This window comes from Cryptococcus neoformans, chromosome 3 (assembly GCF_000149245.1).
Source record: "Cryptococcus neoformans var. grubii H99 chromosome 3, complete sequence".
Classification (NCBI taxonomy): Eukaryota; Fungi; Basidiomycota; class Tremellomycetes; order Tremellales; family Cryptococcaceae; genus Cryptococcus; species Cryptococcus neoformans.
In genome coordinates, this window is record NC_026747.1 from 1,056,942 (window position 1) to 1,083,496 (window position 26,555).

A 26,555-nucleotide genomic window follows, 5' to 3' on the forward strand; every position below is an offset into this window, starting at 1 on the left:
GCTCATCACCTCCCCTGAGTATTCGCGCTGGCGCTCGGTGGATGCCGTTCCGTGCTCTTCTGGACTTCTTCGGATTTTTCAATGAGACCTTCGAACGGGCGTAACTTTCCAATGAAACGCTCCATATGATTCTGGCAGTCTCCAGTCTGCAGGAGACATGAGATAGAACATGATTAGAAGACAAGGGCAGACCACATTGCATTTACCATTCAACATCCATCTGTCACTGATCACCAGTTACTAGTCACTAATTAATCACCGGCCAATGAACACGATCGATCTCGCTGTTCATAATATTCGTTCGTTCTCAGTTTTCATTTAGCTTCACAGTCAGCATTTGATAAGCTCTCTGCACCGTCATAATGTCGACTATATGCTTTCGGTATGCTGCAGCTGGTAATGGTCATCACAATAATCATGACCAATGAGTGATAACAACAAGTCGATTATTGCGTACTACGACATTCTGGATGGAACTTCGCCCGCTATCCCTGTTCGCTACTGTTTATTTCCGATAGGTATTCAACGTATAAATAATGGTGTAACCGACCGATTTTCCAAGTGCATTAAAAAAAAAGCAGAAGCCTGCAAGTGAGTGAAATAGAAGATTTATTTCAAACCCATCTTGCTAGTTGGCAGTCAAGCGGATAAGCTTGTTCGTGAATAAGAATATACATACATGTGCAACAATTCGGGATCGTGTCTTCGTATCTATCTACAAGTAACATCTATTCGATACGAGCCTAGCAAAGCTTTCTAGCAATCTCTTCTCCCAATTTCTTGACCTCCTTTCTCTTCCAAACCTTGCATCTCTTCTCAATCTTATTGGATGTTTCCAAGACCTGCAGCATAGGCTGAACATTATCTTCATAGCTTGGAGAAAGGTAGATTTCCAAAGCAAGGGCCGCAAGAAGACGATGGGCTGTTCAAATACATTAGGAATGGGCTGCATGTCGCAATCCGAGATAGAGCAACTCACCGACGTCCTCATCCTCTTCTCGGTCAAGAGCTTCAACTAAACCACTAATCATCTCAAGCTCCCAATCCACACTTGGAGTCTCCTCTACAACGTTATGATGCCTCCAGAGACCAATGTTAAACGCCACGCCAGCAGCCGCGCTTCTTACACCCACATCGGGATACAGAAGAGACTCTACCAACACGCTGATGAGCTGCTCACAAGTGGAAACATTCCCATCGTGCGCGAGCACAAGGTTTGTCAGTTCAACGCAAGAGGTCAAGTTTGTCAGAAAACGAAGGACAGTGAGGATAAAGGGTTTGGGTATGGCTTCCGGAGAAGAAGCGAAAGTGTCTGAAACAAGAGAAATAATACCGATGATGGGTTCAGCGTTGTTTGAGGCGGTCGAGAGCCCCAAACCAAGAAAGGGAATGATTGGTTGGCATTGAAGGGCAATTCGCCAGAGGTCGATTAAAGGGAAAGTTTCTGTTGGCTGAAGAGCAGACAGCAAGTCTTGGGTGGCAGCAAACCACTTCTGAAGCAGAGCAGCCAATTCTGTTTCAGAAAGATTCTTGCCCTCCAAGAATGGCACCACTTCGTTTTTTAGAACCATGAAGCTTTCTGTCTTTCTCTTGCCTGCTAAGAACCCTTCGAGCTTATTCAACAAAGCCGGATAATTGGGCAAGTTGCTAACTGTGATCGCTCTTTTCGGCAATCCCTCAACCGCGGGAAGATACATTTTGCGGTGGGGGTGAGTAGGATAGCATTCCTCCAAGAACTGTTCAACTTTGTTCTCCAGTTCCCTTTTGGCAGCGCCTTTCATCTCATCGATCTTTTTGCCATCCTTGAAGAATATAAAGGTCGGAGTGGCGTGCACACCATAAGCACCTGCAATCTCTCGGCCCTGCCCAACTCCTAATTCGACCTCCACAAATCGAGCACCCTTGACTCCATAGACGGCAGAATGATAGCTGGCGATCGACTCATAGACGGGTTTGATGACCCGGCAAGGGGGGCATGAGGGTGTGTTGGTAAAGTTTACGACGACAGCAGAGTGCTGTGAGAGAATGGAATGAAAGTTGACGGTAGATGAAACGAGGGTGAGGGGTGATGTTTCAGGATTGAGAGGTTGTCTGGATGATCCACTGGCTGCGGTAGATTGGCCAGTTGCCTGTGCAGTAGCTTGCGCGGCGACCGACTGTAATAATGTGGAAGCAAGAGAAGGGCCAGCAGCAGCAGTATGGCCTCCAGGTGCAGATGAGGAACCAATGGAAGGTGATGGCGAGGCATTGGAGCTGCTGATTTTGTCAGGGATAGGACGCTGTGCTGTTGGGCCACGGAACATTGCGTCTATTTGAGGTTTCATAGCCTGTCCGAAAGGTGTTGAGAGGAACTCGGAGGGAAGATCTTCCGACATTGTCAATATCATCATTTGAGGGTGTCTCGGAAACTCACTACTAATCCAAGCTGGAATTTCTGCTCCAGTTAAGAAGCCCACGACATCAGCCGTAAAGTGGTTGCAGTTGAATTCAATCAAGTGGTATTTGCTAGGAGTGTACATTTCACCCAAACTCGAAAGATACTCATTGAATGTTGCTTCGTCTATATGAGTTTCACCGACATCAATTATTTGTAAAGGTTGACCATGGTGAGTCGCCCCGGGCTTGGACTCGAGGACACCCTGCCCATAGTATATTTCACGGCCAAAAGCGACAACTGAGGTATGCCTAACCCAAAGAGTGATTAGCAACTACATAAACCTCTAAGCCCACTTATGGACAAGCAGATACATACCAGATACCATCAATTTGTTTGCCAGTGAGCATAAGCGACATGCTCTTGGCGAGACCGTGAGAGAGATCATAAACGTATAGCTGAACCTTGGACATGTCCTATGTGCAGGGTGGGACGGCAGGATGGGACGGGATAAGGGACAGCAAAACGTCTAAAAAGCCTGAACTACTATAACGAAGAGTGACGACGGGCGAAACCAACAGTATCTAATCGATAAGACCGCCGTGGACACGTGAGCGAAGGTCGTCGCAAGTTCTAGAAGAACATCGAAAAAGCAATCGAACTGAGATCGGGACCACCGAGCCAGTCCTGCAACAAAACGTCAAATGATGACAAAGCAAAAAGTGGAGGTAGATGTGCCACAATCGGGCCGAGAGCGCCAGAGTATGCTTGGGCGGCGCCCCAAATGGTTACGTTGATGTCATCATAGGCTCACATCGCTCCTCCTGCGTTCCGCTCCGTATAAAGACCCCTTTTTCTTGCCTACCCATTCTTTTACAATCCCACTTCATTAACGTATACATCCACAGAAAACACCACTACAGCAACAACAATTATGTCCGGAAAATCCGTCTTCCTCACAGGTGCTACTGGCTACATTGGAGGCACAGCTCTCGAAGCTGTCATTACTTCTAGCACACCTCCCTCCAAGATCACTGTTCTCATCCGAGACCCAGCCAAGATCAATAGGTTCACCTCTCTCGAGATCGCTAGAAAGCACAATGTCACGATTGTTCCTCTCCTTGGCTCACTTGAAGAGTATGACAAGCTCCGAGATGCCGCCGCCGACCACGATGTTGTCGTGTCCTGTGCGAACGCCGACGACCTTGCTGGTATGAAGGCCATCTTGGAAGGTATGAAGAAGAGAAAGGAGAAGAGTGGCCACAGGCCTCTCCTGATCCAGACTAGTGGCACTGGCGTCTTGGCAGACGACGCTCGGGGAGAATACCCAACTGACACTGTACGTTGACACTCGTTTATCCAACGTTCCATATTCATGCAAGCACAGATCTACACCGACCTCAACCCCTCCCCTGCTACCCGATTTGGCCCTGCTCTTCACTCTATTACTGAAGTGGCGGACACGGCTCCTCACCGTAATGTTGACCTTGAGATCGTCAAGGCTGATCAAGCCGGTGTGATAAAGTCTTACATCATCCTCCCTTCTACCATTTGGGGATTTGCTCGAGGAGAAGTTTTCGAGAAGGGTCTTTCTCACCCCACGTCTCAACAAATGCCTCAATTGATTGAGATTGCTATTAGGAGGAAGCGAGCCGGTGTCGTTGGCAAAGGTAAGATTTCCTCAATTTTTTGTTTAACTGACCGGAGCTGACCATTTATTAGGTGCCAACATTTGGCCTCATGTCTGCATCATCGATCTTGGCAAGCTTTACAGTCTTGTTTGGGAGAAGGCCACTGTTCCTAAACCTACTATCGGTCACGGTCCAGCGGGATATTACTTTGGTATCTCTGGCGAATATACTCTCTTTGGCGCGGCTTCCGCCATCGGCCAGTCTCTTATCACTCACAAGGCAGTTCCTGAAGGCACTGAATCTACCCCTACCACATTTACCAAGGACGAGATCGATCAACACTTTAATGGAAGTTATTATTCTGGTAGCAACTCCAGAGGTGTTGCGGACAGGAGTAAGAGTATCGGATGGAACCCTAGGTACACCGATGAGGAGCAATTCTATAATGACATTGACAAGGAAGTGCAGAGAATTAACAAGGCACTCTCTCAGCAGTAGGGTAAAAAATAGACTTTTGTAGCCAGTAGAAATGTGATATCTCATTATTATGCGATCTCTGGGTATAATGGTACATGGAAAAAAGATTACTATAGATTGTTTACAGAACCTCTGCTGCACTGTCACCCATGTCAAGCTCTTCAAAGTTCTCCAACAACTCGTCCATATCGATTTCAGGGAAGTCCTCTTCCTCATCATCTTCAACCTCTTCTCCCACGGCCTCATCGCCATCAATATCCATATCATGCTGAGCTTGTTTTGCAAGCCCGTTTCTTCTCTTCCCACCATGCAGACCTGAGCCGGACTTCTTCTCGACGGCTATAGCCTCGTCTTCTCCTTCCTCCGGCGCATCTGCCTTGTAAAGATTGATGACGGCACGCATCTCCTTGTCCTCTTCCAGGTCCCGCAAGAACAGTTCGTAGTCTCTCTCGACGTTCTTCTGGTCCACACCTCCTCGCCTTCCCAGGGCACCTCGACCGACGGTACCATCCTGCACATCCTCGGCTTCCTTCGCGATGGAACGAAGTTTCCAATGTCTAGGCTTGGATTTCTTACGCCTGTTGGGGTAAGTCTTCTTGACGAGGATAACATCAGGGATTCGACCGCTTTCAAGCGCTTCAAAGGAATCAGAGTTAAAATTGGCATTGGTAAGATGATAACCGAGGACAGTATCTCCGGGCTGTAGGATACCGCCCAAGTGAGTCCTAGTGTGGTAGATACCATCGTCGCCCATTCCATCGTCATCGGTGTTATTACCTGTCGAACTGGAACGGGTGACCTGGGCATCGGCAAGCACATATTTGCCTCGAACGGGTCCCGAAGGCTCAATGTCAAGCACAATGAATTCAACAAGGTCCGCAACGGTGGTGAGGGAGTCGAAAGGCTGGCGCCAGTAGACAGGGGCAGTTACATCAGTTTGCTGAAGAGTCATTGGGTCAAGCAAGTGGATAGTGTTGCCCACTCGGGAGCAAATGGTAAGCGGACTAGATGAAAGGCATGTCAGGCTGAAATCTCAGATGAGCAGAGTTGCAACCTACGAAATGTTACCCCAAGCTCGAGCGAGAGACTTGGGTAAGCAGACCAAGTCATCCTTACAGACAGGGACGATCTCGACGGAGTAAGTGAACTTGTAGTTGGAAGTGTTGGAGTGAGTATCAGATGAAATAAGCTGCTCAGACGATTTGACTCTGCAATACCATGTATGAGCCATCGTTTTTTGGATGCTGGGAAAACGACGTACCGAACAGGGACGACACCAGCAAGGAATTCACACATCTTGATGGCATTGTTCCTTTCGGAATAGAGGAAATCCAAACCGTCCCTCTTCTCCGCAATATTAATTGTATCCCTACAGCTTTGATTAATACAAGCCTTTCAGGAGAAAACAGCAAGACTAACTTATGGGCATTGTGTTTCAAGATCAATTGTTCCAACCACAAAAAGGTCCTCTTGTGAGTGACCTTCTGTCGAACTTGTACACTAGCTTTCCAGGTATTCTTTGCGGCTAGTCTTGTACACGAAGGACATTGCCCGGTGTGAACAACAAGGGTAAGCTCGAAAGTTTGTTGCAAGACAGTATGAGCGAGAACTTCTTTTTGAATTGTAATCTTGAGTTTGATACGTCGGGAATGGGGTTCGGTCCAGATGAAAGATGCGTCGATGAGCCGAACCTTCATCAAAGGTCTGGCGATTTTTTTAAGACAGATAGCTATGGAATGGCGATGAGCTTCCGTCCAGTTGCAGAACAATCATTTTACTCACCAAGCAACTCTCGAGATTCCGGCTGAACGGTGACCCAGGTATTGGGTGGCGATAAAAACCTTTCACATCCTCGACAGAAATTAAGTGTGGCTTCTTTGGGGATGCCCTCGGTAATATCCACAGTATTTCTCAAACAACCAACACCTTTCACCAACTCTCATTAGCTATTATACCAGTTGCAAGCAGATAACGTCTTACAAAGTCCAGCGCCGTTGGCACTCGAGATGACTGTCCCACAGTCGGCACACAGGATATAGCTTTCCTGCCCCGCTGCGTCTGGGGTGTACTCCAATGCCACCATCTTAAATAATTTACTGAAAGTGTAGTTGCCGAATAATCGACTATTGATTATATATCAAGTTTCCAGTCAAGTAATTTATACGACCTTCCAAAAATCTCGCGGTTCAAATCTTTATCAGCGCGGCTTCCTCCGCCGCTCAAACGGCGCATTATTAATTACTTATTTATTCATTAATCAGGGTTAAATTAAGGTGACAAATATGATCAGTCCCTCACTTAAGCTTAACACAGCTTCGCTGCCTAACAGCAGGCTTTACATGATGATACGCTGTGAATAACACATCAACAAATCCTGATTGAACATCACAACCAATATGACAACAATGCATTGATATACCAGTAATATGTTTGCACTTCTAAGCCCCGTTAATATCAACATCACCATCCGCAACCTCTCCTCCTTGAGCCTCCAGTGCCGCTTGAGCAGCGAGAACGATCTTGTCTTCCTCGAGCTGTGAAAGATGATTAATTTGAGTAATTTCCACAAGAAATGACATTGACGTACCTGTTCAATGGCTGCAAGGTTTTCTCTCCTTTTGTCGTTCAATTCTGCATATCTAGCCTGCAGATCTCTCTCTCTCCTCTCCAAAACAGCAACCTCTTCTCTAATCTTCTCCAACCTGGCCGGGGCTGCGGCCTCTTCTATGCCCTTAAGCATAAGGAATGTCTCCATATCTCGTTTGGTCTGGTGAGTCTCCTCCATAACGTCCACAATGGCTTTCTTTACCTTCTCATTGAGCGTCTGGTAACCACCCAGCTGCTTGCCGAGCTTCTTCTCTGCTTTGGTGGCCTTGGTCGCCTCAGCAATAACGCGATCTCGAGAAGCGTTGATCATCGCAGTGTAGCATGCGGATAGTTCCTCTGGAGAAAGAGAGGTTCTATCAACCCAAGATTGAGTTGAAGGGGAGTAGACAAGACCTTCACGTTCTTTAGCCCACGCTTCTGCAAAGGCAGCTTCGTTCTCCTCAGCGACTGCGCCAATTGCCAAACGTAGATGTTCATCGCTCGCACCCGGTAAACCCAATGCGTTAGTCAATTCTGTGTGGATAGCCTTCTTGGCCGCGGCGACAAAGTCGTCCTCTGGCATGTCATACTCAGAAGCCAGGCCACCAGGGGTAGAGGTTCCAGGCAGAGGGTGAGCGATGGAGTCGTGCTTCATGAGCATGGCGACTTCAAGATTGATGAGCTTGAATGCTGCCGCCATCTCCTCGTCGGTCTGCTCAACTATAGCCGAGTTGAGATCCTCGAGAAGCTTGTATGTGTTGACGTTGACGGGTCGGGGCAAACCCCTCTTTATAACAGTACTTCTCCTCTCAAGCTCGCGTCGCTCCTCTTCCTCTCTAGCAGCCTTTAATCTCGCATCCCTCTCGGCAGCGTCTTCCTCTGTTAAAGGCTCGGCTTCTTCCGCCTCCTCTTCATCTCCTTCTGTCTCAGCAAGCTCAAAATTATTTTCAGGTTCGGGCAAGGCCGCAAAGCCAGCCTTCAAAGCTCGGCGAGACTCGGCAAGGCGGCGTTTCTCGTTCACGGGAGTTACACCGTACACGGATGCATCGTAGTTGATGTTCAAATCATCTCGGAAAGGGGTCCGCAGAGAAGTGGCATCAACACCAGGGATTGTTCGAGTCGAAGTGAGTACGCCACCTCGAGCAGAAGTCGCAAGAGGATTGGGGGTAGCGGCAACATCGTGTCGAGGTGTGGCTCCTTCAAATCCAGTGCCTGCAGAAGGACCGTGCAGAGGAGTGTTCTCTTCTCCCAAAAGAGGAGTTTGTGCTGCCATCATATTTCGGAGATTTCGGGCCTCGGCCATAACATTGTCCTCTGACTCGACATTAGCACCGCACAACGACTGAAAAACAGATAATGATCTTACGTTGAGGAGCTGTTCTTGGTGTCCTAGCCATTTTAGCCTGGCCCAAAGCCTCATATTCGCCTAGCAAACCCTCTGTCGCCCTGTTGCCTTCACCAACCAGCTCCCTCGCTAATTCTCCTGCTTGCCCGATCTTGACAATATCTTCCAGTTCTCGCTCTCCAACCTGAGGCATCGGCAAATTTAGCTTCCTCCTCCTAATAATCTGTTCTTGCTCCTTAAGTTTCTTGATCTGCGCTTCTCGGGCCGCCACAAACTGCTGCGTTTGGTTAGACTTGCCATCTCCCTTCTTCTGTCGCTTTTTCCTCTCTTCAATCTCGTCCAACTCCTGCTTGCGTTTTCCCTCGAGGGCCCGAAGTGTTGAACCGACAGGAGCAGTGTAGACCTTGGCTTGCTCCTCCGTGACGTCGTAGAAACCAGGAGCAGGCTGCTTCTCAAAGGGTATGTCGGCGTTGTAATCCATACCCTTCTTCTTCGGCTTGGCACGAAGGTTAATACCAGCGGCTTTCAATTCACGCTTCTTTTGTAAAAAAGCTAATCGCCTGGCCTCTTCCAATTGCCTTTCTCGGGCCTTGCGCTTGGCTTTTTTGCCTTGTGTGTTGGCCAATCTCGCTCGCGCTTCCGACAACATTTCCTTCTCTAATGAGACATCAATGAACCGCACAGGCGACCAAACATTCTGATACACGTACCGTCATCATCCATATCGATGGGGTCAGGCCTCGCTGGTCTTGTCTCGGGGTCTGTGTCAATTTCTCCCGGCCTGAGACCTCTAGCATCGGTAGCTGGTTTGCTCGATTCATCCTCTCCTGCTCCTAATCCCAGCTCCTCGTTGTCCTTCGCCTCCGCGTCATCCAAAAGTTTTTGGTATCGCTCAAGACATTGTGTAGCTGTACGACCGACGATAGGAGCAATGGTCCGCCATTGAGTAGGCATGAGCTTGGCAAGATGAAGAAGCTTTTCGTCCTCCGTCTGAAACCACTGTTAGCCATTACACCATTGCATGACACCGAATGCGCTTGCCTTTGACCATTCCACTTTTTTGATCGAAGGGTCTAACCATTCGTACCATCTCGCTTTACATTGCTTGGGGGTTTTTCGGACCAAAAGTGATGAGATACGAGCCCATTGCTGTGAAACCCAGCTTGTCAACTTCGTTCCCATAGATTGGTGGATAGATGTGCGGCTTATACTCACATTCTTACCGTATTTTGAGATGGCGGCCTTGAGAATTTCGTCCTCTGTGTTTCTCCAAACACCGCCCTTGACAATGACTCGCTGTTATGCACTATTTAGCTTTCGTCTATGCAACAAGACACAATGCACACTGACCATTATGAAGTAACAATGATGTAAGGTTTTGGAACGTGAGAGTATACCTTCTCCAATCCCCGTCCGAGTCTATGATATTGACAGTCCGATTCCTTTGAGACTTGCGGTGCAGTACGAGATGTGCTTCGGCCTGAACGATCCTTCCGGATGGAAAAAAAGAAGAGAAACAGAAGCTGAATCGATGTCTAGTGAATTCGAGGTTTCAAGCATAATGACCACGCACGGCCACCAAGCAACCGCTGCAACAGCGTCGGAATTTGCGGCGTTATCTCGATGTGGCATATACACCTGGTATGTTCTCGCGTTCTTATTCTACAGAACGAAGTTCGCTGAGTGTATGCGATACTTTTAACAAGACACGGAAATATGCGTCTGCATTAACGTTCTAAAACAGAATTTAACCCTAATCCCAAACATCACTGGTACAGATATAGTCTACAGTTCAGATTTTCTACTCCTTCACTTCCACCTCATAAGAATATTCCGCAACACCTCATTGCTCGGCATATAGGACCAACTTTTGGCCCTCAGCTCTCAACCAATTTTTCAAATCCTTATCATCCATCAGCTCCCTATAACCTTCTCCGCTATCCATCGATACCCTATATCTCAACATTGTAACCCCTGGTCCTAGTCTCGCTCGCACTTTGTCAGATAACTCGGCGAACGTCACAGCTAAATGTACTCGTATGGCGATCAGGTCATCAGTAGCCCTATCATAAATTTTTATCTTTATATACGGCGGCGGACCAGATTGGGGTGCAGTACCGGGCGTAGTGGCGCTCGTGGAAGTTGAAGGAGGACCTCCAGCACCCATACCCCATGACGACGATGTGTTGGCGGTGGAAGGACCCCCGGAGACATAATGCGCCGCGGCGGACTGCCTGCCAGATGCGGAGTAAGCCGATGAGTCAGGTCTCGACGAATGATGAGGGTTTGTATTAATGGGCGGAAGAGGTGATGCGCCACGTGATGACATGCTCTTCGATACAGTGTGCTTTTGGTAAGCTTGTGGAGAATGGCGGTATTGATTGGGGGACTGAGAGTGTCGTGATGTGACAGATTGAGATCTCATCCCGTTTGTGGGGGCGCCATAGTCTTCCAGTCTGACATCTGCCAACTGCTCTTCTAGCTCTCCCAAAGCATCTTGTCTCGACACCTTCTCAAAGTGATCACCATGTCGAGTAGCAAAGAATGCCCTAAACAATTCATGCCGAAGGATAAAGCCGGCACCCTTGGACTTCAGATCAAGCAGCTCTTTGACGTACACATCTAACTCTTCCCTTCGGTATTCAGTTAATTCGTCATCAATCTCGTAATCCACTGGGCCGGGCATATACGGCAAAATACGCTCCGGCGTAGAGCGACCGTCAGCGGAACCGGATCGACCAGCTTCGACGGGGAATGTATCGAGAAGAGCAATCTGAAAGTCGTAGAAGTCTTCGTATGATCGATAAAGACCGAACGTATAAGCAGAAGCGGTAAGATCATCGGGGACAAAAGTGACCTGAAGGCGGAACCAATATACGCCATTCTCCTGGTGAAACGAGGGAACAGACATAGACATCAAGTCGCCGAGAGGTAACATTTCGTTCTTCACAGGGACATAAGGGGGTTGCTTTGAGGACCTTTCAGTGGGCGCAGGGGTGGTAGAAGACGACGATGCCCCACTGGGAGGGTTGATCAAAGTAGTTGACACAGATCCTGTACGAGACATCGAACTATAAGAGTCGGAGGTCCGGGTGGTTTGTGCCGGAGCGTAAGGTGAGTTGGTGACACCCTGCCCAGGAGCTATGTCAAGTTTCCCGAGAGGTATAGCCGCAGCCTTGTACTCTGCAGTTTTCTTCTTCCATTCTTCCACCATGGGGATCGAGTTTGGCTCAATCTCAATAAGCTGCCCCGTTTTAGGATCTCTAACCTCTACGAAGGCAACAGGGATCAACCCTGGGCCACCGAGACGCCCGATAGGTTTTGCAACGAACCTGGACAGAACTTTGAGCCTTTATTATCGATGATTGATGTAGATGACGCACCATTCATGATTGCTCTGGGCCATGATGACAATGGGTTCTCCTTTCTTGGCTTCCAACTCGTCTGGTCTTTCAGCTCGAAAGTCGTACTGCACAATCGCGTACACTCTGTAATCGAATCAGATATAAGTTCAGCAAACAGAAGATGATTTAACGCTTAGATGATTCAAAGCTTACGGGTTTTTCTGTGTCCGGGCTTCGTCGGCAGAAGCAGGCGGCGAGAATATTGGACCCGCTTTTCGTACATCTTTTTGAGACACGGAGCTATGGGACGGCGTGTTTGGTCTAACACTGAATTTGTCAATACTCGCCAACGTCATGGTGTTTCCACATGAAATTTCTTACCTTCCATGATCGACCGATCTTTGCCCCCCCGGATGCCTACCGCCCTTTACAAACTCCTCAAAATCAATCTTGGGCACCAATCCCCTGGATCCAGTGAGTGGATCTATATTTTATTAGCCAAAGCCCGATATGACGCGTCTCTCGCATCCAACATTACGACTTACTCAACGCCTCGAACCAGACATCTCTTTCTCCCGTCACATACCAGAAATCGCCCTTGCTGTAGCTCAGCTCTTGTGGATTCGTGCTTTGATGGGAGGTGAGCGCTTTAATCACTTTTTGAGGAGGTGCTACTTTTTCAGCTGGTCTGCCGAGCGCATGAGGATTCCCGGAGTAAGAGATCGGTAGCGGGGGCGAAGGTTGAGGGGAACCGCTGTTTTTTTCATTGTTTAAAGAGCGCCTGAGAGATTTCATAGTATTCGCTGTGTCGATTGGTTGCCGAGAGCTTGCCGGAAATGGGCTGGTACGCGATGATAAAAGATCGGTCGAAATATGAGAACGAACGAAAAGAAAAGAGAACCGCGGCGTGTGTTGTTTTGCTCTGTTGTCATTCAGACTGTGCCGTGGCGGCGGCGGCGGTGTCCACGTTGAAAAGTACTCAACTACGTACTTACCTATCATCTGGATCATATTCATTCTCTCACCACCAAGTATCGTCTTCATCCGCTAGATGCGCCACCGTTACTACTCGGAGTGCACGAAGACTGCCCATTGTGCGCTTATTGATGTCGCTAATGTCTATGTAACCAGCAATAGCGGAGGAGTAGTACTCCGAGTCTTGCAGGGTCTTCCTTCGATCAATCTCCGGTATGCCTTTAGAGCTTCGCTCGCCAAAGGGCGTTCACATACTGTTCCGCAATGAGCCATCATCATCCTCTGATCCCATGTACTACTACCTCATCGTATATATTTTTGCGACAGGGGAATCATTCGGCGACAAATTATGAACGAAGGAAACAGTTGTTGCGTAAGCAATCTGGATGGACAAATACATCTGAATAAGGTCAAATCGATCAGACGTTACCCGTTCTCTCAGGAGGAATAGCTGTCATGTTTATTACCAAGCCTCACAGACCTGGAGAGATGTTAGCTTTAGTCCAGTGAATGAATAGAGGCGATGATGGGGTTCGGCCGCCCAATAATGAAGAAGGCTTGTGCGAACGTATGCATATGCTTGGCGACGGTGAGCATCGGTTAGTCGAGTCCTGTGGCATACATCGAGTCGAATATTTAGTTGGCCAAGAAGAGTTGTAACAACATTGCCTGCTGCAAGTAACGGAGATGAAATTTAATTAATCATCAAAGAAGTTCACAACACTACTCGTACTTACTACTCGTGCTCATTTGGCTCTCGGACACACGGCAATCTCAGATATATCACACTACTGTGTTTCATCATGAATTATCGTATTTAACATCACAACAAATACATGTACAGCTACATAAATCTAGAACGTGCCCAATCGGCCCGAAGTGCATGTAACGAGCGGCATTTGACTCCGTCCCGTTGCGTCTACTCGAGTAGTACGCCTACGTTTCCTCCTAGCCTCCTATTCCTCCGCTTTCCTTACGGCAAGCTCCTCAGCATGCTCTTCCTGATATAATGGGTCAAAGAGTTGACCCTCAGGGTACCTCTGCTTCTTCTTACTCCCCCGAGTAGCTTTGTCAAGCGCCTGGGCAGCCTTGACTCTCGCCAACTCATCCTCCAGAAGCGCGTTCCTCGCCATCAGCTGCTCACTGGCCTTTTCAAGCTTAAGCATGGCTGAGAACGGGTCAACTTTCCCCTGTCGGACCGCGCGATTGTTCGCACGAAGGATGCGGAGGTTGCGAGGGGTAAGGAGGTCCTCAGTGGTAGCTTGGGGGGAAGGAGTGGCCGGCGCTTGCTCCTCAACTTTCATGATGGCAGGATCAAGAGGAAACAGGCCCGATTTCCTCCAAGCTCCTCGAATTTGACGTGAGGTCGCCGTCTCCCGCCACGCCCTCTGGTGCCAGCCCCAAAATATCCCCATGACCACCCCTCTAAGGGAGTTACCGAGCTGGTATTCATCCAGTTGTCGATGGTACGCTGCCTTGAGGGCATTGAAGAAGTCGACGTCGAGAGGTTGGAACCTGCCGCCCATCTTCACAGGAAGAAGTATCACGACAATGTTCCTAGCCCAACATGCTTCAAGGAAATCCACTTTGGTGTGCGATTCGGCACCATCGAAGATGAGTAGTCGTCGTTCACAACCTCCACTAGCAATATCGTGAGTATAGGGGTCAAAGGCGTCTTCAAGCCATTTCAACATCACATAGCTGTTGATCCAGCCTGAATCGGTGTTGATAGCGAGCTGGCGCACCACCCCGTCACCCTTCTCCCGCACCTTGAACCAACTTTCTTGCAGTTGTGCGCCTTGATAGATGATGAGAGGAGGAACTGGTGCAGAATCGATGCCGATGCAAGCCACAGATGTGATGTGTTCATTTGACGGTGGTACAGCTTGGCCATTCTTTGGATGGGTACGAGGCGCAACTTTGCGCACCCTTCTAGAGCCGAGAGCTCGAAAGCAACTTCGTCCATGTTGAAGATAAGGCGGGGGGCGTAGAGACCAGTATCGTACACATCTTTGACCTGTGAAAAGCATTCAAATAGTCTCGGCAAATACTGCGAGATACATACAAGGTGGTAGAAAGCTCTGCGTGTCTCAGGAATGTCTGCTTGTAGACGTCCGAGCTCTTGATAAGAGAAAAAACGCGAATGTATGGTATCGCAATGTCGCTGGATGAACCGTGAGCCCCAATTGACGCCTAATTTTCCATCATAGACCGCTTCTGCAAGTTCAACGACGTGTCTTGGCGTCAAGAAGGTGTCTCGCCTAGCATATTCGTTGATTTTTTTGACCAATTCCTCTTCCTGTACGATAGAGAGGTGTCGAGGGGCCGAGGCCGTATGGGACGAGTGTACGCCGGTGTGACGGTCGTAGAGGGATGATTTTGAGACCTCGTATAAATCTGCGGCTTTCTGATAGCTTTCAAGGGGGTTGTTTATCTTGTGCTCAAGTGTGAGGGTCATAGAATCAGCTGTTGTGGAGATATAGATGTAAATACATGGTGAAGTACAGTAGATTGATTTGTCCGAGATTGCCGTGACGTCCGAAAATCACGTGAGTACGAGTAGTAATAACAGGACTTCGTAAGATCGTTTTCTAGAAAAAGTAAACAAACAAAACAAACGACGTCACAGCATTGGCATTGGAATCGGGTGAGTATAGCGGCTGCTGTTACAATTTCTCAATCAGATTACCTTTCAAACGACGATTTTCTACGTTTTTTTGTTTTTCTAACTAGGAGCGTTCACCGTATAAGATACTTTTTAGCTGTTCAAGCTTTCTCGACTCGCCTGGCTGGTCGAGCAATCCCAGGCGCAAGAGGACATGTCAAAGGCTTCACAAGTACCGCCTCAATCGGCTTCGCTTGCTCTCCAAAACCCACCCCGGAATCACTCGCTAAGAAGAAGACCTTCAGCGCGGGAAGCCGTCGATAGCTTCGTCAGTCCGCTTGCCCGTTTGGAGATAGAAGGGCGAATTGCAAAAGGCTGGGTAAGTTGCCGTACCGAATCTCTTCTCTATTACAGACATTCCATCATCACAGCCATTAATGCTTTATGATCAGAATACTGCATCGGAATCACATATTGCCTCAAGCTCTCTCCACAGAGAAAATTTGTCTCCTGGTCAGCCATCTAATGTGCCCCCTATTCCCGCGCTCGAATTCAATCTTTTCCGCCACAACTCGATTTTGTCTATCGATTCTTTAGCCAGCGAATGTACCGTGACTGGCCAACAAAATGACGAGGAAGATGAGATGGAGTCCCCCGTAACACCAAAAGCTATATCTTCTGGTGACTCACATCTTAGTCTTCACAACTCTAACCCCACGAACAGCCAATCGTCATCAAATTCGACATCATCGTCGACAAGGAATGATAAACAGACAGTGGGAGCAGGTCACAAACCTATGACTTCTGTCCTTCCTATTCGAAGCCTATCACTGTCATCTCGTCCATCAACTGCTCCTTCTACCGCCCCTGGAACTTCCTCCACACCTTTGAAATTGGATTCTGTACCTCCCAGGCGTACAAAGTCACAATCCAAGGCAGAGGCTTTGACTCGTGAAGCTCCTGTACCTTTACATCCCAAGGAAACTGAAGTCAACGCTGACTGCATCAGTGTACATGGCGAAGAGGGAAGCGAATGGGGTAAGGATGAGTCTCAATTTGAGTGGCTCGACACTTATGGAATACCCCATGCTATAAATGGTATTGATGATGGAGGAAATACGAAGGCATTCGGCCCAAATAGGCGACTGTCAAAACTCAAGGCAACAATGAGTCGACAACAAGGGGATGAAGGGCAAGTAAAGTTAAAAAAACCTATAATTATCCCGAAAAGGGCCCCACCGCCGCCGCCGAATTCTGCACCAGCACCACCCATTGTGCGGCGGTCATCCAGAAAGATACCTCGGACCCCCCCCGTCCAAGACATTCGAAAAATGAACAGGCAAGCTTCCGAATCAAGCATACCCATGAGACCAGCTCACCCACCCTATCGCCAACGGTCTGACACCGGTATAATTTTCCAACCTAATCCCACATCTTCCCAAATCTCTTCATCCTCATATCTCACCCCTCGTATGGTCCCTCTGAAAAATGAAACTCCCTCATCTGTTTCACTCGGTCTGCCTCCTGTGGGCCGTTTTTCCCAAATGTCATTCCAGTCAGGATACTCTTTCTATGACCTTGATGGCGATTCATCTCCGTCGGACTCCAGAGCTGAGAGCGATTTTGCGTTTCCCAGAGGCAAATATATGAAAGTATCCGCATCCGTTTTGGAACAGGAGAAGGAGATGCGGAACAGGGTGGTGTCCGAGCCTATAGTCAAAACTGCCGGTACTCCAATTTCAGTAATAGATCGTTCGGCGAATGATCTAGTGTGCATGGGAATTGAAGCCAGAGGGAAAGGGGAACTGTCGAAAAGCGCTTACTATTTCATGAAGGCAGCAGAAGCGGGAAACTCGACTGGGAAGATATATTGGGGTAAGTCGACTGTTTCCTTCGTTTTGATGCCTTTAACTGATTTGCAATCCAGGTCTCGCCTTAAGATATGGCTTGGGAGTCGGAATAGATGACAAACGTGCATTTGCTGAGCTCAGTCAAGCGTGTGACGTATCGCTCGCTGAAGGGGGCCTTACAAATCATACCTCACCAGGCAGAATGGAGCTCACGGCCCAAGAGAGAAAGAAAATGACGGTAAGAAAATACATTTTTTATGGGACAAGCTTTAATGTAAAAGTCTCAGGAGGATTTGGCTATTGGGATGTTTGAAGTCGGAAATTGTTTTTTGGGAGGGATCGGAGTGAAAAAGGCGCCAGATGTTGCATTGCAATACCTCAGATTCGCAGCCAACTTGGGAGATCTCTCGGCTCAAGAGCGTAAGTTCATTTCTACTCTGAAAGTGCAAAGGCTCATGTGATGTCACATGCAGAACTTGGATTTGTGTTATCCAAAGGTTCAAACGGCGTCAAAAAGGACATGAAAGAAGCAGCGAAGTGGTATAGAATGGCTGTGAGTCGCCTGGAACTGGATATAGAAATGGAAAAATGATCAGAAAGCTAAAGCAAAATTCACTTCATAGATAGCACAAGGATCTAGTAACACTGTTGGCCTGTCGTGGGTTTGGAAGGTGAGCCTAATTCGCCATCTGTTATTAAATACGAATAACAGCTCCCAGGAAAAATATATGTCATGACCCTGTAAATACAAAGCTATCGAAAAAGACTAATCTCTGCCACACGTTGCCTACACAAAAATCTATTGATGCTGTACTTTGTACTTGTTACCTTCTTGTAGTGATGATAGTAATATGCCTAATAAATTAATGCCAAATGATAACCCCTCCTTTTTCCCGGAGGATGGTTGCTATAAAGCAGGAGTAGTGAAATGCGTATCCTGTACGAACAGTGTGCGAAATAGGGCTGTTAATTCATCGACGGAATAGACCAGAGAGATTATTTGCCCAGTGGCAAAATCACTCACGACGCGTCAGTCCCTGATCGCGCTTTGTGTTGCTGCATATTTCGTGGTTGTGTGTGTGAGTGTCGCTCCGCTCGTTCCTGTAAATAACCCTTTTCCTTTTCTACATTGCATTGCCTTCTTTATTATGTTCTACATATGACACTCATCATAATGACACCGTCATCCCCAACCACACCCCAGAAGCATCAACCATACGACCCCCATGTCCTCCAGAGCACCTCTTCCCTCTTCGCCGGCTGCAGTTCGCCGGTACAGACTCCTGGGTCGGCGCACAGATCCAGCCGGAGTATGGGAAGCCTCAACAATGTACTGGAGCACGGAGACCCGGCGCATTCGAGCTTGAAAGGGAAAGGGGTGGATAAAAGCGAAGTGGACGATAGACGTCGAAGCGTGGATAGCCCTGGCGTCAGGAAGCTGGGAAGAAGGAGCGAGACTTTGCCTGACTGGCTAGTCAAAGGAAAAGAAAAAGGCAAAGAGAAAGGTATTAATCTGCCCGGCAATCCTAAGCACTGGGCCCGTAAGTTTTCGTCGCAACTGCAAGGCTCAAGCTGATGTTTACTTACTAAACTGTCAGCGTCTGAATTAGCCCAGTATTTGACATATGAATTACGCACAGGCGGTCCAGATGGTGCAGGCAAAATTCTGCCTGCGCCGTTGATAGCAGATATTGAGTGTTGGGTGCTGAGACAACGTGTATCGGGAACGGTCTTCCTAGACGGTAGCTCGGAGGGATGGGGGTGAGTACTCCATCTGCCCCGTCAGTTATTTGAGCTAAAAGTGCAACATAGAAACAACACATCAAGAGCGCCTCCATTCATACCACTTTTGCAAACTATTGCACGCCGCCTGCACCGCAGGTCACTCCTAGACCCGCATTCCCTGCCTAATTCTCGGTTCCCTCAGTCGCCAACACTCTTGGAGGAAGATGAAACTTCGTACGATGACGGGTCGACAGGAGTGAGGCGGATGGCAAAAGCCTACGATGCACGTTCATCTGCTTCTGAATCGAGCTTCGGCTGTAACGATGAGAGTGAACCTCCACGACTCGTTGCACAACATACTGGGGACAGCGTTATCGAACGTTGGAGAAGATGGGAAGTGACCGGAGAAGCACTCAAACCGTCGGAACATGAAGAGTTCATCCAGGGGTATGGGAGAAAAAGGAATTTGTCTGATGCGTCAAGTTTATCGAGCGTTTCGCATGGTTCAGCAACGTCTGCAAGAGTCGGAAGGAAGAGTCCAACCATCGAGGAAATGTTGGAGGACATGGGAGAAAAACTGAATGATGAAGACGAAGATACGGGAAGGGCCACCCTCAAAGCGCCTCTAAAGGCCGCAGACCCCATAGTTTCTCCTGATGGGCGACTTCATCAGCCGGCTATATCAGAACCATCACAGCAATATGATCCCCTGGAGGATAAATCGAAGTCTCCTAATTCAAATATCTACTCTACCTCTGAAAGGCGTTCTATTCGCAGTCGAACCTCGGTCGCCCCTGCGCGTGAACATACAACACAGCCTTCTGGCTTGGATGTGCCAACCGAATCGGATTCGAAAGAAGTCACCCCGTCCGCGACCCCATCCAAAGCTAAAGTATTACCACCTAATGAATCTCTCACCAACGGAGAGCAATTTTCTAAGAATGTGCGCCGTTATGCTACACTTGGCAAGTCATCCACCAACAGAGGACATCCCCATCAGTTACTGTCACTGAAACTCGATGACAGAGATGCTGATGAGCAAGACGGGGGCAATGATGAAGGATACTGGGAAACGGCTAGAAAGGTCACACTTAGGCCTACACGAGCTGCTGCTCACGATTTGTCGAAAGCCGATATCAGACCAGCAGATAAAGTGAAGGAAGAGAAGGAGAAGAAGATAGAAGAGCAGATGGCCCAGCTCATGGAAAGGATCAAGGATTTAGAAGAGAGATTACAAAACACCACTTCATCCAATACCCCAACTCCTATAGTGCCAGTCAATGTACCGTTCAGGGGCAGAAAGTTATCCTTGCTTGACCTTCTCGGCTGGGGCAAAGATGAGGACGACGATTTACCGAGAAGGGTCAAAGAATTGCCCGCGTATTTATTCTTGGTTGGAGTGGGTGTCGGAGCGATCATGGTCGGAGTAATTTTAAGGAGGCGATGATTGCAAAAACCTTCTTGTTGAATTACTGTCAAGGAGGAAGAAGTCGGTTTCTATTACGAGTTATGGACGGAGTATGAAGGCAGTGCTCCTTGTTTTGCTTTAGGATCTCCAGCCTTGTATATATGTAGGATCGCCCATATGTATTTTGCCTGTTATATGCGCGCTTTGAGAATCTGCTATACTCTTCTTGTTTAGTAATGTTTAATGTGGTAATCACATTTCCACGATCTTCATCAGTCCGCCACGCAAAAAAAGTTGTGTTGAGGCAAGAAAACTCGATAATTGGACTTTGGACCCTCCTTTACTATGGAGAAAAACTCAATAATTACAGCGGCCCTCGCCGAAAAGTCCCAGGGACTTGTGCATGTTGCTTGGGACTTTCCTGGGACCCACACCTCAGGAACAGAGATATAAAATACGATTTGTTATAATATGGATTTGAACAATCTGCTTCCGTCAAGCTGTGTCCTGCCTGGCTGATCCGGGTGCCGCTGAGTGTGAGGTTCAATAAAGATTTTATTCTTTTGCGGTCAGTTTAAATATACTAGCCATACACAGCAACTAGCTTGGCGGTGCAAGAAAACCGCCTGGAATTACCCTTGCAAATAGCTTATTATGGCTTTATATCATTCGAAGAAGCCAATCTTCGTCAATGACAGATGACGGAGTCTGCATCAATTAACCTATTTAGTCATCGATCTTTTTCTACTAGACATGTAGAGCTCATCCTTGGTCCGTCAGCCAGACTTGTCCAGCATATGGATATCCGCGTACTCAGGGGGATATTTCGAATATAGGGAGTCAAGCCAGACCATGATAAAGCGTCATCAAAGGAGGATGCATCTGTCGGCCTCTTTGAACATCAAGACAACAACTTGATCATATTTAAGTTTTGCACGATGTTTATCTTCTCCTGTGGAGATTCCTTATATCACGGTATGTCTTGTATCAACTGGAATAGCTATAATTCTGGTGGAAAAGTATAAAAAACGAAGGGGTATCGACTTGCCTTCGGCATTTACTTCATTTACATCCGTTCAGTTTCTCAACCGGACCCGTATTATACACTCCTTACCATCACTTACACTCCTTAGCTCCCCGTATCCCTGCATCAGCGTATATCCCTTCGTTCACAGCTTTACAGTTTAACACCCTTTACAACAGTGAATACATCTTCTGGCCCATCCGCTTCACACACGCCGTTAATCCATGCTTTCTTTTAAAGCTCTCCTTAACAAAACTCGAACTATATTTTCGCGCTCTTGCAAAGTCATGTCCTACGATACCCCAGAAAGGTCTTCCTTGGATGGACATTGGGAGGTTATCTCCAAGTAGGTTACATTCCACAATGAATATTGGTCGCTAAGCACAGGTATTTAGGAGCCCTTCCATCCTCTACGAATGCCTGCAAGCCTTCCCTCCTCTCGAAGTTGACACAAGACCTGTGGATTGGTCTGCCCTAGGATTGGGTCCAAATAGTGGCCCACAAACAGGTGGCATACCACCTGACGTAAAGCTCAACAGCAAAAGGTGCCGCTCTTTCCCTTGTCAATTGCAAATTGTTAACATGACTTTAGCTCGCTCAGACTGACTAAACGTAGGAGCAAGGACACCCTGACATCAGCTTCTAACGAGTGAGTCTTCCGTATGACTTGCATGATCTAGAATGTTGAATGTTTTCCTTTGCAAGCTCTGTCTCTGCTGTGCCAACCTCCAAAAAGAGCTTTTTCAAAACTATCAAAATCCATCGGCTTAAATCCAAGAAGAACGTTGACCAGACTGAGTAAGGACAAAAGAAACTCTCCTCGAATGTCACTGACTGGGTGTCTTAGGACATCGCCCAATGGGGCTGAATTCGTCCAAGTCACCGCGGCACCCGTTCACACTGTCACTCCCAAGGCCAAAACTCCCACCAGAAAACATAGTGTCGGGTAAGCTCTTGCCATTACCAATTAGTACATCCAACTGACCGCAAACAATCATTCTTAGCTTATTCAACGGCCCCCCCATCGGCTCTGGTGGTACAATGAGTCTGCTGAAAAATGCAGGGAACGACAAACTTATTCCTGATCTAATTCCGAGGTATGATTCACCGATCTCCTCCATGTTGTTGCAACTTGTCGCTTAGCTGTAGCTAGGTTATACTTCACCCTTTTGCCCACTACCTTTGAGAGTGACGGCCAGAAGCAGCCTATTCCATCCGCAGTTCTGGAACAAGACGATTCGATGATCTTGGCCCTTAAACCCAGGTGCGTCTCCTTAAAACTGGTTCTAAAGGTGGTCAATCTGACTTGAAGTAATCAGACCTAGTTTCGACCCCCTTCCCACCATTGACGAAGTCAGTGAGACATCTACACCTGCCACATTTGAGTCACATCCGCCTTTTAACATCGTTACTTACAGGGATCAATTTTCCCCCTCAGAGGCTGCAGAACCCCTCTTCTTCCGGAGTCGTGATCATCCCTTGCCAATTGGGCATCTTGCTTCTCTTACATTCATCCAAATTCATCCTGATGGTCTTGTGACCCTGTATGAAATGGTTTTGACCTGGATACCTCTCGATGAAAGCTTGCCTGCTTGCCGCATCACCGTCACTCGTGGTTTCGGCTCAATTAGCCGTTTTGCTGACGCGCTCTTCCATATCTACTCTCCCGAGGCCTCACCTCATCTTTTAGCCCTCTTATCGGAATTTCCTAAACCATCGGATGGCCCAACGCATCCATATAAGGTGGACTATCGAGTGGGGCGGATGCAACGCTATTTTGATCGCCTCTTTGGATTACAGGCTCCAGATAATTCAAACTTTGTCCTTAACGATCCGCGTATTACCCCGGAATTTTTTGCAGTTCTTGCAAAGGACCATGGCGATTACATCTCTAGGAAAAAAGCATGGGCAGAATGGCAATGCACACTCCAGAAGAAGCAAGGAATTGAACAGCGCGTTGTAGGCATGGACGTACATTCAAAGGCTGACTTCGCTCATGAAAAAGCAGAAAAGTACGAGTATGACACCCTCATGGCCAAAATAATAGACTCCGGTCTCCGGCCGCAACAACCCAAGCCTCGAAGCCGATCAGGAAAAATCAGTAAAGAGACTGTGGGAGACGAAGATACGGATGTGAGTTTTACAGAACTCAACAATGTGTTTCCTTTGGCACCCCCGCGAGCTCTCGCCCATCCACTCTCTTCTAATTTTTCCGTCGACATATTCGCCCCAATTAATTTGCTTGGGAATTCCCTTGACAATCTCTCGCTCGTCACCGTAATCTCAGTGTCTTCCATCCCTGCCGACCGGCCTTGGAGCGTGGTTTTCCGCAATTTTCATTCTTCACATTCATCAGGAGATACCTCACTTTTCGGAACCCCCAACACGTCCGTATCGGATTTGACCCACAGGCTTCCTGTTGTTAAGCCTCAGGAGGACTTACCAGCCAATTCTAGAACCTCCTCCGAAGCAACCCTCTCAAAGCTTGGTGTGAAAAATCTCCGACTTAATGACGAAAATGTCATTTCCTTCTCTCTCACTGCCCGATTCTATTTTAAAACTATTCGCGTCGTAGTCGATTTCGCTGAATCATGGGAGACAATTCTTTCCCACATCTACCTCGCCCTACAACTTCCGGCCAATAGTCGAAAGCGCAAAAGCGACATGGGGACACCAAGCACTAAACACATTGGTTCACCGCATGAAAAGGAGATCGAATTGAACGGCAGGGAAGCTTTCATGAAATGGTTGAGTGTTGCAGGCGACTTGATAGTTTGGGTGGAGGACTGGTTACTACCTTGGGTATCATTTGCGATAACTTTGGGTTTCTCTTTGTTTTTATTTTCTGTTTGACTGGACACTTTCGTTTCCCTATCTGACATTGTTCCTCTACATTACCTCTTTCACGGATCACTTCATATGGATAATGTTCGCAGCGCGAAGATTAGATGTTTGCATGAGAGCTCCCAAGATTTGATTTAAGTACTAGCATAGTCTTAAACAATATATTTATAAGGGTTGAGTAAGCCCTTCGGATCGAACAGGTTCTTGACTTTCTTCATGACTTCAATAGATGTCTCGTTCTTTGAGTAACCGATGTAAGGGGCTTTCATGACACCCAGACCGTGCTCCGCAGAGATGGAGCCCTCATTCTCAGCTGGAAAGCAAGGTTAGACCCGCTCAATGGCAGAAACAATGAATACTCACCGACGATCTCGTAAACATAAGGTTCAATGACCTTTTCAATCTCCTCAGTGTACTTGTTGGCGACAATGTTGATGTGAAGGTTACCATCGCCCATGTGTCCGTAGCCCGCGACAGCTCTGATAGGCCCTTCAGGGTTGCCATCACCCTCAAGAACACCCTGCTTCCTGAGTCTTTCCCTCATCTTCTCAACCAAACCATACATCTTGCCCACGGGGACAGACACATCGTACTTGTATACTGATCCAGCCTTGCCCGCAGACTCGGGAATGAGTTCGCGGAGGGACCAGATGGATTGAAATTGCGTAGAGTCCTGGGCGAGTACACCGTCGAGGACAAGTTCGGAGGTGAGGAGGTGTTCGAGAAGAGCGGTGAGTTTCTAGAAGCCTTGACATCAACAAAGAATATTTGATGGTTTAAAAAGAGGGTGACACGTACGGCCTCATCATGTTCAGAATTGCTACCACCGGTCTCGATTAAACAGTAGAAATCACCTTCTTGCTCAAAGACGCTACGTGTCTCGCCGTTCTCCTCTTGGTGCTTCTTGACAAGTGCGTACTATTTCAAAGATTTAGCGCCATCAGATGATATTTCGTCGACCGTGACTCACACTTTGCTTGTCAAAGAACTCGAAGGCAGAAAGAATCTCACCGAGGTAAGCCTTGGCTTCACCAAAGACCTTTTGGACAGCCTCATAGGAAGGCAAGGAGAAAACGGCAACGTTCATGGCTGTGGGACGACGTGGGCAAAGGATGGAGATGGCAGTAATAATCCCGATAGTTCCTTCAGAGCCGATGAAGAGCTGCTTGATGTCGAAGCCTATGACAAAAATAAGATTTCATTGTATCTTGATTGGCAATTACACTTACCAGTGTTATCTTTCCTGAGCTTGCTCAAGCCGTTCCAGATAGTTCCGTCCGGCAAAACAACTTCTAGACCAAGGACAGTACCGTGCAAGCTTCCGTACCTAAGCAATCTTAAACCGCCCGCATTGGTAGCGACATTACCACCAATGTGACATGATCCCTTGGCACCGAGATCGAGAGGGAAGATGAAGCCTTGTTCGGCAAGGTAGTTATCGGCAACTTCGAGGATAACGCCTGCATCAGCGACAAAGATACCCGAGACGGGGTCGAATGAGCGGATTTGGGAGAGATTTGAGAGGTTGAGGATAATTTCATCGTGTACGGGGTTAGAGCCACCTGTTATTTACGGGCTTATCAGCGGAATATAAGGGACCCGATGAAAGAGTTGCACCTACCAACAAGACCAGTATTACCACCTTGAGGAACAACGGCCAGACCCTTGTCATAGCAGTACTTCATGACCTTACTGACCTCCTCTGTAGTTTTAGGTTTGACAACAATGGGACCTTTGCCATGGTACTTGTTCATCCAGTCGTCGTTAAACGCTTGCAATTCATCGGGACTCGCAGAACCGTCGATGGTTGAGATAAGAGACGCGTTAGACGATAAGAGGGCGCGGAGTTCCTTGATATGTTCCTCGGTAGGCTTGGTGAAATCCGCACGAGGGGGAAGAGTCGAGCCGAGTCGGACAGAGGTATAGGCTGTAGGAGAGAGTTTTGTGGGGGCGAGAGTGCTCCTGGGCAGGGGGTGGAGAGATGAGCGCCCGAGGGCTCGGGCAGCGACACGTGAGACAATTCTAGCGGCTGTCATTTTAGCTGGGTGGGGTAGAATAGACGTGATGAAAGTCCGGCGCCAAATAAATAGCTGGTAATGAGGGTGAGCGGGCAATTCTTTTCGAGATTAGATGCCCCCACAAGACAACAGCGCGTAAAACGGTAAAACAGCCGAAAGAATCAATCGGCCCGGATTGAGAAGCGTAACTCGATCATTAATATGCTTTTAGGCTTGATGGATGGAAAATACTGAGCAATTTATTGGTTATTAATACCAAGCAAGATTTGATGACCCGGTTTCCCTTCGCTTGCAATCAGCCGACGCTTAAAATCCAGAATCTCACAATCTCACATTCTGGAATTTAATC

The 26,555-nt window shown here is 47.9% G+C and overlaps 10 protein-coding genes and 2 non-coding genes; 6 read left to right on the top strand and 6 right to left on the bottom strand.

Annotated features, from left to right (window-relative positions):
* Positions 1–656: 656 nt before the first annotated feature.
* Positions 657–3,000, bottom strand: CNAG_02674 (hypothetical protein). Its single transcript, XM_012192672.1, has 4 exons — positions 2,753–3,000; positions 2,414–2,685; positions 980–2,365; positions 657–922 (listed from the first exon to the last, which is right to left on the bottom strand). The coding sequence occupies exons 1-4, from the start codon at positions 2,845–2,847 to the stop codon at positions 744–746; spliced, it is 1,932 nt and encodes a 643-aa protein (XP_012048062.1). The 5' UTR covers positions 2,848–3,000; the 3' UTR covers positions 657–743.
* A 187-nt stretch (positions 3,001–3,187) lies between these two features.
* On the top strand, positions 3,188–4,605 carry CNAG_02673 (NAD dependent epimerase/dehydratase family protein). XM_012192671.1 has 3 exons: positions 3,188–3,713; positions 3,762–4,044; positions 4,097–4,605. Exons 1-3 carry the CDS (start codon positions 3,309–3,311, stop codon positions 4,501–4,503), a joined length of 1,095 nt encoding a protein of 364 aa, XP_012048061.1. The 5' UTR covers positions 3,188–3,308; the 3' UTR covers positions 4,504–4,605.
* On the bottom strand, positions 4,418–6,631 carry CNAG_02672 (nonsense-mediated mRNA decay protein 3). XM_012192670.1 has 6 exons: positions 6,463–6,631; positions 6,265–6,408; positions 5,902–6,211; positions 5,744–5,851; positions 5,541–5,690; positions 4,418–5,486 (listed from the first exon to the last, which is right to left on the bottom strand). Exons 1-6 carry the CDS (start codon positions 6,563–6,565, stop codon positions 4,604–4,606), a joined length of 1,698 nt encoding a protein of 565 aa, XP_012048060.1. The 5' UTR covers positions 6,566–6,631; the 3' UTR covers positions 4,418–4,603.
* Positions 6,632–6,867: 236 nt separating this feature from the next.
* On the bottom strand, positions 6,868–9,962 carry CNAG_02671 (pre-mRNA-splicing factor CEF1). XM_012192559.1 has 7 exons: positions 9,764–9,962; positions 9,629–9,709; positions 9,455–9,562; positions 9,124–9,403; positions 8,435–9,070; positions 7,070–8,382; positions 6,868–7,016 (listed from the first exon to the last, which is right to left on the bottom strand). Exons 1-7 carry the CDS (start codon positions 9,764–9,766, stop codon positions 6,921–6,923), a joined length of 2,517 nt encoding a protein of 838 aa, XP_012047949.1. The 5' UTR covers positions 9,767–9,962; the 3' UTR covers positions 6,868–6,920.
* A 157-nt stretch (positions 9,963–10,119) lies between these two features.
* Positions 10,120–12,642, bottom strand: CNAG_02670 (bud emergence protein 1). XM_012192560.1 has 5 exons: positions 12,303–12,642; positions 12,139–12,241; positions 11,971–12,084; positions 11,797–11,901; positions 10,120–11,745 (listed from the first exon to the last, which is right to left on the bottom strand). Exons 1-5 carry the CDS (start codon positions 12,550–12,552, stop codon positions 10,257–10,259), a joined length of 2,061 nt encoding a protein of 686 aa, XP_012047950.1. The 5' UTR covers positions 12,553–12,642; the 3' UTR covers positions 10,120–10,256.
* Positions 12,643–12,785: 143 nt separating this feature from the next.
* Positions 12,786–13,415, top strand: CNAG_12290. Its single transcript, XR_001045601.1, has one exon. It is a non-coding gene; the product is annotated as a hypothetical RNA (non-coding RNA).
* Positions 13,416–13,549: 134 nt separating this feature from the next.
* On the bottom strand, positions 13,550–15,190 carry CNAG_07528 (hypothetical protein; the record flags this gene model as incomplete). The annotated part of the gene is made up of 3 exons (XM_012192996.1): positions 13,550–14,446; positions 14,509–14,749; positions 14,798–15,190. 3 exons carry the CDS (start codon positions 15,188–15,190, stop codon positions 13,689–13,691), a joined length of 1,392 nt encoding a protein of 463 aa, XP_012048386.1. The 3' UTR covers positions 13,550–13,688.
* On the top strand, positions 13,580–15,220 carry CNAG_12291. Its single transcript, XR_001045602.1, has one exon. It is a non-coding gene; the product is annotated as a hypothetical RNA (non-coding RNA).
* Positions 15,221–15,355: 135 nt separating this feature from the next.
* Positions 15,356–18,099, top strand: CNAG_02667 (hypothetical protein). The gene is made up of 7 exons (XM_012192561.1): positions 15,356–15,716; positions 15,790–17,212; positions 17,265–17,425; positions 17,475–17,607; positions 17,661–17,740; positions 17,811–17,858; positions 17,907–18,099. The coding sequence occupies exons 1-7, from the start codon at positions 15,552–15,554 to the stop codon at positions 17,922–17,924; spliced, it is 2,028 nt and encodes a 675-aa protein (XP_012047951.1). The 5' UTR covers positions 15,356–15,551; the 3' UTR covers positions 17,925–18,099.
* Positions 18,100–18,265: 166 nt separating this feature from the next.
* Positions 18,266–20,522, top strand: CNAG_02666 (hypothetical protein). XM_012192562.1 has 3 exons: positions 18,266–18,728; positions 18,786–18,948; positions 19,000–20,522. The coding sequence occupies exons 1-3, from the start codon at positions 18,347–18,349 to the stop codon at positions 20,357–20,359; spliced, it is 1,905 nt and encodes a 634-aa protein (XP_012047952.1). The 5' UTR covers positions 18,266–18,346; the 3' UTR covers positions 20,360–20,522.
* A 747-nt stretch (positions 20,523–21,269) lies between these two features.
* On the top strand, positions 21,270–24,467 carry CNAG_02665. 2 transcript variants are annotated; one of them, XM_012192669.1, is made up of 9 exons: positions 21,270–21,522; positions 21,585–21,690; positions 21,740–21,889; positions 21,937–21,993; positions 22,050–22,142; positions 22,192–22,290; positions 22,349–22,441; positions 22,498–22,608; positions 22,664–24,467. In XM_012192669.1, exons 2-9 carry the CDS (start codon positions 21,632–21,634, stop codon positions 24,195–24,197), a joined length of 2,196 nt encoding a protein of 731 aa, XP_012048059.1. In that variant the 5' UTR covers positions 21,270–21,522; positions 21,585–21,631; the 3' UTR covers positions 24,198–24,467. The 2 variants fall into 2 exon arrangements, with proteins under 2 accessions (XP_012048059.1, XP_012047953.1); XM_012192563.1 differs by having other exon boundaries at positions 21,270–21,690.
* CNAG_02664 (D-lactate dehydrogenase) lies at positions 23,298–26,399 on the bottom strand. XM_012192668.1 has 6 exons: positions 25,810–26,399; positions 25,418–25,750; positions 25,159–25,367; positions 24,987–25,106; positions 24,552–24,927; positions 23,298–24,501 (listed from the first exon to the last, which is right to left on the bottom strand). The coding sequence occupies exons 1-6, from the start codon at positions 26,222–26,224 to the stop codon at positions 24,341–24,343; spliced, it is 1,614 nt and encodes a 537-aa protein (XP_012048058.1). The 5' UTR covers positions 26,225–26,399; the 3' UTR covers positions 23,298–24,340.
* Positions 26,400–26,555: the final 156 nt, after the last annotated feature.